Below are 13,415 nucleotides of genomic sequence, written 5' to 3' on the forward strand. Positions count from 1 at the left end.
CTCTGTTGTCAAACTTCAGTTGACCATAGATGTGTGGATTTACCTCTGGGCTCTCTGTTCAGTTCTATTGATCCATATGTCTATATGTGTGCCAATACCATGCTGTTTTGATTACCGTAGTTTTATAGTATTATCTAAAGTCTGGGAGCATTATGCCTGTACTTTGTCATTTTCCCTCAGGATTGCTTTGGCAACTCTGAGTCTTTCATGGTGCCATATAAATTTTAAGATTATTTGTTCTAGTTCTGTGAAAAATATCATGGGTAATTTAATAGGGATCACATTAAATCTGTAGATTGCTTTGGGTAGCATGTCCATTTAAACAGTATTAATTCTTTCAGTCCAAGACCATGGGACATCTTTCCATTTGTTTAAATTATCTTCAATTTCCTTTATTGCTGTTTTGTAGTTCTCAGCATGTAAGTCTTTTACCTTTTTGATGAGATTTATTCCTAAGAATTTTTTTGATGCAATATTAGAAGAATTTCTAATTCAAAAGAATTTTGATGCAAAATTAAAAGAATTTTTTGATTCAATGAAAATTGAAGTTTATTTATATTCCTTTTCTGATATTTCATTGTTAGTATAAAGAAATGCAGCAAATTTCTTTGTTAATCTTGTACCTGCTACCTTGCTGAATTCTTTATCAGTTCTAGTTGGTTTTGTATGGAGTCTTTATGTTATGTTATATATATGTAGTATTGTATCATCTGCATAGCATGACAATTTTATCTCTTCCCTACCAGTTTGAATACCTTTTATTTCTTCTTGTTTGATTGCTGTGGCTAGGACTTCCAGTACTATGTTGGATAGAACTTAAGAGAGTGTGCATCCTTGTCTTGTTCCAAATTTTAGTGGGAAGGCTTTCAGCTTGTCACCATTGAATTTTATACTGACCATGAATTTGTCATAAATAGCTTTTATTTTGTTGATATATATTCCCTCTATACCAACTTTCCTAAGGGTTTTTATCATAAATGAATATTGAATTTTATCAAATATTTTTTCTGCATCTATTGACATGATCATATGGTTTTTGTTGTTTTTGTTGTTGTTGATGGAGTGTATCACACTGATGGATGTGTGTATGTTAAATGATCCTTGTGACTCTGGGATGAATCCATTTAAGAGTGCTGTGTATGATCTTTTTATGTGTTGTTAGATTCCGTTTGCTAATATTTTCTAAAAATTTTTGCTTATATATTCATTTAAGAGATTGGCTTTTAATTTTCTTTTTTGGTTGTATCTTTGTCTGGTTTTGGCATCAGGGTGATAATGTCTTCATTGAAAGTCTGTGGGAGTGTTCCTTCCCCTTAAATATTTTGGAATAGTTTGAGAAGGATCAGGTTTTTCTTTGTATGTTTGGTTAAATTTGCCTGCAAAGCTATTTGATCCTGGACTTTTTTTTGTAAGGAGTTTTTAAGTTACAGATTCTGTTTCTCTACCAATGATTGTTCTGTTCAGGTTATCTATTTCTTCTTGATTCAGTTTTGGTAAATTTCTAGAAACTTGTCCATTTTTTCTAGGTTATGTAATTTTTTGGCATATAATTGTTGATAGTATTCTGTTACGTTTGGGGGGGATTGGTTGGCTGGTTGTATTTCTATGGTAGCAGTTGTGATTTCTCCTCTTTTCATTTCTCATTTTATTCATTTGGGTCTTTTCTCTTTTTTTCTTGGTGAACCTGGCCAGAGGTTTGTCAATTTTGTTTGCTGTTTCGAAGAACCAACTCGATTTTATTAATTTTTTATTTTTCTATTTTTTTAATCTCTATCCTATTAACATTTATTTCCTCTTTATTATTTCCTTCCTTCTGCTGACTTTAAGTTTTCTTTGTTTTTCTAATTGTTTTAGGTGGTGGATTATGTTAGATTCGTTGTTTATTTAAGATTTTTCTTGTTTCTTGAAGGCCTGTATTGCTATGAACTTCCCTCTAAGAATTTCTTTTGCTGTATCCCATAGATTTTTTTATGGTTATGTTTTCATTGTCATTTGCTTCAAGATATTTTTTGATTTCTTCTTTCATGTCATCATTGATCCATTGGGTATTTTTTTTTTTTTGTAGTTTGCTGTTTAGTGTCTATGTAATCATTTTTCCTCATTTCTTTTTCTGTGGTTAATTTCTCGTTTCATGCCATTGTGATCAGAAAAGATGCTTGAAATAGTTTCTGTACTCTTAAATTTGTTGAGACTTGTTTTGTGCCCTAATATGTGATCAATCCTAGATAATATACCATGTGCACTTGAAAAAAGTCTGTCTTCTGCTTTTTTTGAATGTAATGTCCTGAAAATATCAAGTCTAATTTGAACTACCATTTATTAAACACCTACTGTGTTACAGGCAGTATTCTGTGAACTGGAGCTGTAGGTTTAATTTAAAAAAAAAAAACTCTGCCCTCATAGAGTTTGCCTCTTTAGTAAGGGGACACAAACAGTAAATAATTAAGGAAATTAACATGGTATTTAATGATATAGTCTGTGAAGAAAATTAAACCATGATAAGGACTTGAGATTAATGGTGTATGAGAGGAGAGAAGGAAGGTGAAGTCACTATTTTCTATAGAGAATTGAGGGAGACCTCTCTGAGGTGAGTGGAGATCACAGTGATTTGGTGGATTAAGTCATGTATGTAGATATGAGGAAGAAGAACCTCCCAGGCAGAGAGACCAGCAAATAAAAAAGGCTTGAGTCTGGCCTTTGCTTGGTCACTTATGACAACAGATTCAAACCCCTGTGCAAATCAGTAAAAAAGTTAGAGCTTCTTCAAGTCAAGACTGTGAAACAAGAAAACATGGTGGACAAAGAAATGCACGGATACTGAGAATAGATCTGATACCTCCAGCACGATACACGGACACACAAACCAGTCTTAAACCGTGAGGCACCATGAAGAAACAAAACAAGTTGTGAGTAACTGGGGAGAGCTGTTTTTGATGAGATTATTACAAAAAGCTTCTCTATAAGAGGTAACAGAGTGAAAGGAAGGGAAAACTATAGTGGATTGTAATAATACAATCACAAGTCTAGATTCTAATGTTTAGAAGAAAGCAAGCATTAGTCACTCAGTAGTGTCTGACTCTTTGTGAACCTGTGGACTGTATCCCACCAGGCTCCTCTGTCCATGAGATTTTCCAGGCAAGAATACTGGAGTCAGTTGCCATTTCATTCTCCAGGGGATCGTCCCCATCCAGGGATTGAACTTGGGTCTCCTGCATTGCAGCCAGATTCTTTACTATGTGAGTCACCATGGAAGTCCAAATTCTAATGTTTAGTGATGTTTCAATTTTTAATTTCACCATCCCTTGCTATATTCATTCTCATTCCTTTTTCTTTAATTAGAAATGACTGGCTGCCATTCTCTGTAAAGCAATTTTCAAGAGACTTAAAAGACAGTTAAGGTTGTAGCTGTGAATATTATAGTTGCAGTTTATAAAGTAATGAGTTCAAAATACATCTGAAATTTTATTACTCTCATCTCCTCCATTTATATTTCCCTGGTCCAAGCCCAAGAACTACAGATTTCTTCCCAAACATTTATATAATGAAAATCTGTTAAATGCTATTTTAATTCAGTTTGTTCCATTTATTTATGTAAAGATAACATCATACTGCTTTTGAGTTTTAATAAAACAGCTTGTTCATTGGTTATAGTCAGTCAATACAGATGAAGATGCAGATACAGATGAATTAAAGAGGAGACTTTTATGGTATTGTAAGGAGTGGTCTGCAATCTGCCAGGGACATTTATTGCATCCTGGTTGTGTGCAAAGTAGCAGTGTTCTTTGTATCTCTTCCCTGTAGAAGACCTTAGGCTTTGGCTGTTACACCCACTTGTAACCATATCACCATTACTGTCTGTCCTCTGATCTCCAAGTCACTAAATTCAACCAAATCACTTGTTGTGGTTTGACCCCAGCCTACCATCTGCAGCTCTCTGACAACTGCCTGTCATAATAGTAGCTTATTTGCCACCTGCCCTCACTCATCATCATATTATCCAAGTAATAAAAAAATGTATTATTATCTGACTCTCAATATCAAGGAGATTCATCGCATTTCTTTAGTGGTTGGAAATTAATACTAAAGGGAAGGGAAATGTAGGAGTTCTCATTGTTCTCTTTATTCATTCAAAAAATATTTATAAGATACTGATGAACACTCAAGACTCCATGCCCTTCTACAGGGGATCTTCCAACCCAGGAATCAATCCCAGTTCTCCCACATTGCAGGCAGATTCTTTATTGTATGAGCCACCAGGGAAGCTCTACTGAATACTGGGGATATTCTAAACAAATCTCTATCCACATGAAACTTTAAAGACTACTGAAGTTAATATTAACCTGGCTTCCCTAGGGGTGCTGGTGGTAAAGAACCCGCCTGCCAATCCAGGAGACATAAGAGATACCGGTTCAATCCCTGGGTCAGGAAAATCCCCTGGAGAAGGGCATGGCAACCCACTTTAGTATTCTTGCCTGAAAAATCTCGTGGACAGAGAAGCCTGGCGGGCTACAGTCCATAGGGTCACAAAGAGTCGGACACAACTGAAGTGACTTAGCATGCAAAAAATTAATGTACAATAAATAAATTAAATGTAAAGTAAAATTGTGAATTACAAATTAGAATAATCACCATGATTGAATTAAAGCAGATTAATAAGAGTGTTGGGGCTTCCCTCGTATTTCAGTTGGTAAAATAATCCATCCGCCTGTAATGCTGGAACCCCGGTTCGATTCCTGGGTCGGGAAGATCCACTGGAGAAGGGATAGCCTACCCACTCCAGTATTCTTGGGGTTCCCTTGTGGCTCAGCTGGTAAAGAATCTGCCCGCAATGAGGGAGACCTGGGTTCAATCCTTGGGTTGGGAGGATCCCCTGGCGAAGGGAAAGGCTACCCACTTCAGTATTCTGGCCTGGAGAGTTTCATGGACTGTATAGTCCATGGGGTTGCAAAGAGTCAGACACGATTGGGCAACTTTCACTTTCAGTAAGGGTGTAACCAGGGAAGCCACTTTAAATGAGGTTGTTAAAGCAGGCATCTCTGAGGGGATGACATAGGAGCTGAAGAATGAGAATACACCAGCCATGCTAAAGAAATGTGGAGAGGCATTCGAGGGAGAGGGAACATGAGGGGCAAATGCTTGGAGGCATGAAGGGTCTTGGAGTATTTGAAGGTTGAAAAAGAAGGCCGCTATGGCTCAGGCATAGTAAGGAAGGGGGCAAGTGGTGTCAGTGAGGTTAGAGAGGTATGGACAGGCTAGAACTTGCAGGACTATGTAGATAACAATAAAAAGTTTAGATTTTATTCCAGGAGTAATAAGACATTGCTTGTGGAGTGACCTCATTTGATTTATGTACATCAAGTTTGTAGAAGGCAGGATGATTGAAGTAATTTAGGTGAACAATGATGGCTATGAGTGAGGTGGCCATGTACATAGAAGTGAATTAATCCCAGTTTACTTTGGAGAGTGCTGACTAGACTTGATGGTAGAGTTGATGGTGTGAGGTATGGGAAAGGAAGGCATCAAGGTCAATACCTAAGACCTTGGCGTAAGTCACAGGGTACCATTTGATAATCTGGCAAAGATACTGAGGACTGACATAATATGTTTTTGCTGATAAATCAAAAGCTCAGGTTTGGACATACTAAATTTAGGTGCTTATTAGACAGCAAGGTGAAGTTGCCAAGTAGACAGAAATAAGTAGCTCAGTAGAAATGTCAAAGATAGTGAGTGATACAAATTTAGGAGTCACTAGATATTGGTTGTATCTAAAAGCATTTAAAATGCTCTGAGATCATTGTATCATTTGGGAAAAGACTTCTCTGCATCAACCCTTGAGTCACTCCAATTTCATTCAACTATTTATTCAACACATTTATTGAGCTCCCTGCTATATGAGGCACTTTCAGTGGCATGTAGTTTTAGTAATAAGTTCAATGGCAAGCCACTCCAGTACTCTTGCCTAGAAAATCCCATGGATGGAGGAGCCTGGTAGGCTGTAGTCCGTGGGGTCGCTAAGGGTCAGACACGACTGAGCGACTTCACTTTCACTTTTCACTTTCACACATTGGAGAAGGAAATGGCAACCCACTCCAGTGTTCTTGCCTGGAGAGTCCCAGGGACGGGGGAGCCTGGTGGGCTTCCGTCTATGGGGTCACACAGAGTCGGACACGACTGAAGTGACTTAGCAGTAGCAGCAAGAAAGACCCTAATGGGTAGCTCAGACAGTAAAGAATGTGCCTGCAATACGGAGACCCAGGTTTGATCCCTGGGTCGGGTATCTCCCCTGGAGAAGGAAATGGCAACCCACTTAAGTATTCTTGCCTGGAGAATTCCATGGACAGAGGAGCTTGGCAGGCTACAGTCCTTGGGGTCACAAAGAGTCAGACATGACTGAGCGACTGAAACACACACACGAGAAAGACAAGTTATTTGCTTTCATCGAACTTCTGTTTAGTAGAGGAATGGCTCAGATGGTAAAGAATCTGCCTGCAATGCTGGAGACCCTGGTTCAATTCCTGGGTTGGGACAATCGCCTGGAGAAGGGAATGGCAACCCACTCAAGTATTCTTGCCTGGAGAATTCCATGGACAGAGGAGCCTGGCAGGCTATAGTCCATGGGTCACAAAGAGCTGGACACAACTGACTGACTAATACACACACACAAAACAAACCGAGTAGATATGTAACTTTATTGTATAGAGGAGAAGCAGAATCCAAAGAGATCATGTGAAGTTAATCAGTGAGTTAGGCAACTTTTTTTCCCTACCAGTGATGATGTGACAGCTATTAGAAGTAGTCACCTGGGTCACATGTTGCTAAGAACCTGAGTAAGATGGAGACCAAATTGTGAATGTTTTTAGTACTTTCTGTGGAGTAGTGACCACTTAAAAACAAAATTTAAAAAAAATATAGAACAACAACAGATTTGGGGGCATCAAAGCTAAAGAAGTAGAGATCATGAAAACAGCTATTTTGGAGGAATGGGTTATAAAGGAAAGAAAAAAAAACTTGGGACCACCACTAATGGAAGAAGTAAGATTAAGGAAGTGAGTTTTGTTTGATTATTTAGGATAATTACAGAGCCTTCCCGTGATTATGGGACTTGTCTAATAGAGAGGGAGTTGGGGGGGTGGGGCGTAGAATTGGAAGAGTGATGTCCTTGAGAAGATAAGAGGAGGTAGGATTAAGGGTGGCATTAAGGGAATGGTTGGTTAGGACCAGAATCTTCTATTGTAACTGGAGGAATGGAGGGTGGCTTGTAAATTTGATGGGGGGTCAGGGGAAGGGTGATGAGAACTTTCTCTGATGCATCTCTTTTTCCAGTGAAGCAGAAATGGAAGAAAAGGGGTTTAAGAAAAGAGGAGGAGACATGAAATAGCATCTTGGAGAATAGAAACCTTACTAAAGAAATATAGCAGGATTGCTGTGAAGATTTATGTTAATACATTTAACATGGCAGTCAACCAATTGTATAATTTTTTCCCCAGCCACTTTCAGTTGCTCCATTCTCAACACAGAGAAGGCATATCACTGGATTCTTCCGTTTATGAGATAAATGCAGTGATTAAAGACCAGAGGAAGGAAATGAAGGGCATTAGAGAAGGAATGAAAGGTCCTGAAGTGTAAGCTGATTAAGGAGGGAATTAAAAACAAGAGGAATGCATAAAGGATTGCAAAAAATTAGAAAGGGATATTGTTCATTGATTTGGTTTACTCATTCACTATGACAATTGAGCTTCTGCTGTGTGCCAAACTGTACTGGGTCCTGTGGCTATATTCATAAGTGATAGGATATAGGTCTTCTCACGTTGTGAGTGCTATAGGTCTTCTCTTGGAGTAGGGTGAGATGGACAGTGAAGAATTGAAACCACTTAGTATTAAAGTCATATATTGCTGAGCACAGGGAAGAAATAAAGAGCATCAGCAGGTGGGGAGACCAGTGTGACGTAGATGAGGTGTTCAGGGAGGGCGTCCTCTCTAGTAAAATCTGAACAGAGACCTGGATGAAGTGCAGGCACACACTGTGAGTATCTGGGATCAGTGGGCTCAGCTGAGGGAACAGCAACTGTGTTTATATTTTTTAATGTCATTAGTAGGTGAATGGTAAGGCCAACAAAGCTGTGACAAACAAGGTATTTTTTTCTTTCCCTATTGTGTTTTAAAGTGGTGTTTTCATGATACCAAAGTGACACAGCAGGTTTAAACAATTGATTGTTGCTCAGAGTCATTAGAATGGGCAGTCAAGTGAGTCAGAAGTCTCATTCAAGCAGTTGAAATGTTTAAAATAAATATAAATATACCCTGTGTAATATATTCGTGTCTAAGTTATCATTCCATCCTCCAGTGACCAGCATTGGAATGCCACACATAATAGGGTTCAGTTAATATTTGAGAGAATTTCCATGCACACATATAGTTTAATACTTAAAAACATTCCCCTTCAAACCTTTGCAAAGAAGTTCTTCTAAGGGAAGAGTTTAAACACAAACCTGAGGTTCCTTCCCTTTGCCCTGAGAATTGGGGATTAGCTTTAAAAGCCTTGCTTTTTAAATGTAGATAGAGTTTATGTACCATGCAGTTTACTTGTTTACAGTATGCAGTGTATTGAGTTTTAGCATGTTTACAAAGTTGTATTACCATCACCTAATTCCAAAACATTTTTGTCACTCCCAAGACCCTGACAGCCACTATTCTACTTCCTGTTGCTATTTACCTATTCTGGACATTTCATATACATGGAATCACACAATATGTCTGTCATTTTGTGTTTGGCTTCTTTCACTTGGCATATTGTTTTCATGATGTTATTAGCAGAGATTAGTAGTTTATTCCTTTTTATAGCTGGACAATATTCCATTGTGTGAATACACCATTTTTTAAAAATCTGATCATCAGTTGATAGACATTTGGGTTATTTACATTTATGGACTATTATGAATAATGCTACCATGAGCACCCATGTAAAAAGTTTTGTGTGGACATATATTTTTAATTCTCAGGTATATGCCTGCAAGTATAAGTGGTTTTTAAAAGCACAACTTTAAAAAGGCTTAATCTTTAAACTGTTTCTCATAATATATTACCGAGTTTCCACACTGTATCTGTTTTAAAACAATAAATTAAGTTATTATTGGTTACTGATTTAAGCTACTAGTTGAATTACTTAATTTTTCTCTAGAAATCTGAGTAACACTACCCCGCAGGGAATGTTGCTGGTGTTCTGTAGCTCACTGCCACTGCTTGGGTATCCACAACTCTGCAGCATTCTGATGGAACTCTGGGAATGAAGTTCTGAAGAGGACATGGCTTACCTTTAGTCAATAAATACTGTTTCCTGGAAGAATCGTGAAATCTTGAAATTTAAGACTTGATAGGATTCTTGGAGCGCATATAATCAATCCCTTTTTCTGTAGATCTTTGAACTGAGGGAGAGATCCAAGAGGTTAAAATGTTTGCCTGGCTTCCTAGAGATGGTTAGTTCAAGAATTAGGATGAGAAAGCAGATCTTTTGACTCTGCGTTTTGTGCTGTGACTACTAAACTTCACAATAACTCTGTTGTCTGAATTTGAAGTCATAAAACAAAAAATAAAAGAATTTATGTAGGTGGCATTTTCAGTTAAAAGTTTACAGAAAGCACTTTGAGAGTCTTTTAGGGAAAAGCTGACTGTCAGCTTTATATTTATTAATTCACAGGGACAGGGAGGCAAAATAAGGGTGATACCATCACTTTTAAAGGGAATACCGTCTCTTCTAGTTTATGCATGAGGAAGAAAGAATTATAGGCATTTATAAACCCAGACAGACATGAACAAAGGTCAGCTATTCCTTTTAACTTCCCTTACCAATCAGCCTTTTTTCTTCTCATCACATTCTAACACTTACATTTAACATTTAGTAGTTTAAAAGAGGTATAAGGATTATACCTAATTATATTATCCAAGTGTAGCCAAATTACACAACAGATTATGCAGTTAATAACTTGGACCTTTTAAATGTCATTCTGGTTATAGTTTATTCCTCTCACAGTGAGTCAGAAACGGGAATGGGTTCATTCACTGTTTCCAGTAAACAACTTCCCACCAGCAGGTGTTGTGACTGGTGGGAATGGGTAGGACTGGAAGGCTCACTTACTTGGACATCTCAGAAATGTACCCTTGATCCATACACAGGGCTGTGCGCGAGGCCACAGGCAGCTGAATGTGTTGGCAGCATGCAGTGACACCCCCCACACCCCCAACTCCAGTTCACAAGAGGCTCTGATCTCCTCTAAGTCTGGGAATACTGCTCCCTACAAAGCAGAGAACAGGTGCCATGTACAGACCTGTGGCCCAGGCCCCACCCTCTGTGTGATTTTGGTCACACAGGACCACATCTCTCACTTGTAAAATTGGGGGAGGGTAGCTGAGCACTGGTTCTTTAAAAATTCTCTTGGATTTAAAATTCTGTAGTTCTACAACCTACTCTTTGAAGATGTTGAGCATATTGGATGATAAGTGGTATCTATAGATGATAAGAGCTCAGGCTTTAAAGTAATTCAAAACCATCTTTGAAACCTGTCTGACATTAGGCAATTTACTTCTGTACACTTTTATTGTGTAATGTTAATAGTTCAAAGGGGAATAATGATAATACAATACAATTATAGTACTTAACTCATAGACTGTTGAGTTGGAAATGGTATTATAAATGCAGTCTTTAGCACTATGCCTGATATATCCTATAATTTAGTAATTACTTATTACTAGTGAGTAGTATAGAAAAGACTCTGATGCTGGGAGGGATTGGGGGCAGGAGGAGACGGGGACGACAGAGAATGAGATGGCTGGATGGCATCACCGACTCGATGGACATGAGTTTGAGTGAACTCCGGGAGTTGGTGATGGACAGGGAGGCCTGGCGTGCTGTGATTCATGGGGTTGCAGAGTCGGACATGACTGAGCGACTGAACTGAACTGAGTATTATTATTTCCTTTAGGGATGTTTTATACTAATAATATACTATTTTCTTTAGAAACAATTTAATCCCAGCAAATTTTAGTAACATTACAAGGTATGTAGACTGTGGTTTGGGCTTCCCTGGTGGCTCAGAAGTTAAAGCGTCTGCCTCCAATGTGGGAGACCCGGGTTCGATCCCTGGGTCGGGAAGATCCCTGGAGAAGGAAGCGGTAACCCACTCCAGTATTCTTGCCTGGAGAATCCCATGGACGGAGAAGCCTGGTAGGCTACAGTCCACGGGGTCGCAAAGAGTCGGACACGACTGAGCGACGGAACGAATGAACAAAGGAGACTGTAGTTTTGTTTAAAAGATGATGATCTTAAAAAAGGATGATGATTAATTAACCGTGAGATGAACTTGAAAAAAGCTCATTATTTAGGTGATTGAAAGTAGAAATGAGATGCAGAGGTAAAGGTTATGGAGCAAGTAAAAGAAATCTGACTTATTCTTAGCATTATTGTCATCTATCATCTTCCTGTTACATATTTTTGTTCTATCTTAATCTAGAGATAGAATCATCTATGGAAAATTTACTAAACGTAATGGTTATTCAGAAGTGAATCCCTGTATTATTTTTTAAAACAACAAGATTATTCTTTTCAGGTATTGAGTTCAGTCACTCAGTCGTGTCTGACTCTTTGTGACCCCATGAACTGCAGCACGCCAGGCCTCCCTGTCCATCACCAACTCCTGGAGTCCACCCAAACCCATGTCCATCGAGTCGGTGATGCCATCCAGCCATCTCATCCTCTGTCGTCCCCTTCTCCTGCCCTTAATCTTTCCCAACATCAGGGTCTTTTCAAATGAGTCAGCTCTTCACATCAGGTGGCCAAGGTATTGGAGTTTCAGCTTCTACATCAGTCGTTCCAATGAACACCCAGGTGATCTCCTTTAGGATGGACTGGTTGGATCTCCTTGCAGTCCAAGGGACTCTCAAGAGTCTCCACAGTTCAAAGGCATCAATTCTTTGGCTCTCACCTTTCTTTATAGTCCAACTCTCGTATCCATAAATGACCACTGGAAAAACCATAGCCTTGATTAGACGGACCTTTGTTGGCAAAGTAATGCCTCTGCTTTTTAATATGCTGTCTAGGTTGGTCATAACTTTCCTCCCAAGGAGTAAGCGTCTTTTAATTTCATGGCTGCAGTCACCATCTGCAGTGATTTTGGAGCCCAGAAAAATAAAGTCAGCCACTGTTTTCCCTGTTTCCCCATCTATGTGCCATGAAGTGATGGGACTAGATACCATGATCTTAGTTTTCTAAATGTTGAGCTTTAAGCCAACTTTTTCACTGTCTTCTTTCACTTTCATCAAGAGGCTCTTTAGTTCTTTTCACTTTCTGCCATAAGGGTGGTGTAATCTGCATATCCCGACTCTGTGGACATGAGTTTGAGTGAACTCCGGGAGTTGGTGATGGACAGGGAGGCCTGGCGTGCTGTGATTCATGGGGTCATGGAGATTCAGACATGACTGAGCGACTGAACTGAACTGAACTGAATCTGCATATCTGAGGTTATTGATATTTCTCTCAGCAATCTTGATTCCAGCTTGTGCTTCTTCCAGCCCAGCGTTCCTCATGATGTACTCTGCATATCAGTTAAATAAGCAGGGTGACAATATACAGCCTTGACGTACTCCTTTTCCTATTTGGAACCAGTCTGTTGTTCCATGTCCAGTTCTAACTGTTGCTTCCTAACCTGCATACAGGTATTATGTAGAAATAAATAGTAAATCTATCCAACCCCAAGTAAGCTGCCACCCGTAATCTCTGCTCTTATTTTTGCATATACTATATTGGCATGAACCAGGGACTTAGAAGCTTAAATATTTTGTAAACAGATACTCTGATATTTTTCTCAGGATATTGATATTGTCACTATTCAGTAGCAGTTTTCTAAACAATATGAAGGAATTTGTTTTCTGATAAAATATTTATAGAATCAAAACCCATTTGTGAAATACTTGGAGAAAGTTGGAAACTCAAAGTTTGGTGTTGATGTCTTGGAAAATTACTCTTTAGTTCTCCAAAGGAGAGGTGAGCTGTCTATGAATATGTAAGTGACATGGTATATCATCTTAGAATATATATGTCCTATAGGTGTCATACTGATTCTGTCACTGTCTTATGTTACTTCACTGTTGCATGTGATGAAGAAAAGAAATGTTTTGGCTTCTCACTACAATCTCACTAGCTTCTGGTGTGAACAACTCAATCCAGAATGATTTTCACTGTATTGTAATTTTTGATTAGGGTAGTGTTCTTCAATCTCTAATGTTTCTTTCATACTTCTTTTATAGGAGGCCAATTGTAAGAACATCCTTCTAACAAAAGATTTCGAAAGAGACTCACAAAAACCATCTCCAATAACCAAGGTAGGCTATCTCTGCTCTTTAGGCAGAAACATTTAGGAAGATTC

The 13,415-nt window shown here is 38.6% G+C and overlaps 1 protein-coding gene across 7 annotated transcripts in view; it reads left to right on the forward strand.

Annotated features, from left to right (window-relative positions):
• The window catches only part of FAM13A (family with sequence similarity 13 member A), a 353,167-nt gene that overhangs the window by 167,499 nt on the left and 172,253 nt on the right, over positions 1 to 13,415 (forward strand). For all 7 annotated transcript variants that reach the window (XM_088836241.1, XM_055434557.2, XM_055434553.2 and 4 more), the window contains one exon: positions 13,297 to 13,371. In XM_088836241.1, the coding sequence (XP_088692367.1) occupies positions 13,297 to 13,371 (75 nt within the window). The remainder of the gene's footprint in view (positions 1 to 13,296; positions 13,372 to 13,415) is intronic.

Source organism: Moschus berezovskii, chromosome 5, assembly GCF_049115385.1.
Source record: "Moschus berezovskii isolate FMDL1 chromosome 5, NW_MosBer_1.0, whole genome shotgun sequence".
Classification (NCBI taxonomy): domain Eukaryota; kingdom Metazoa; phylum Chordata; class Mammalia; order Artiodactyla; family Moschidae; genus Moschus; species Moschus berezovskii.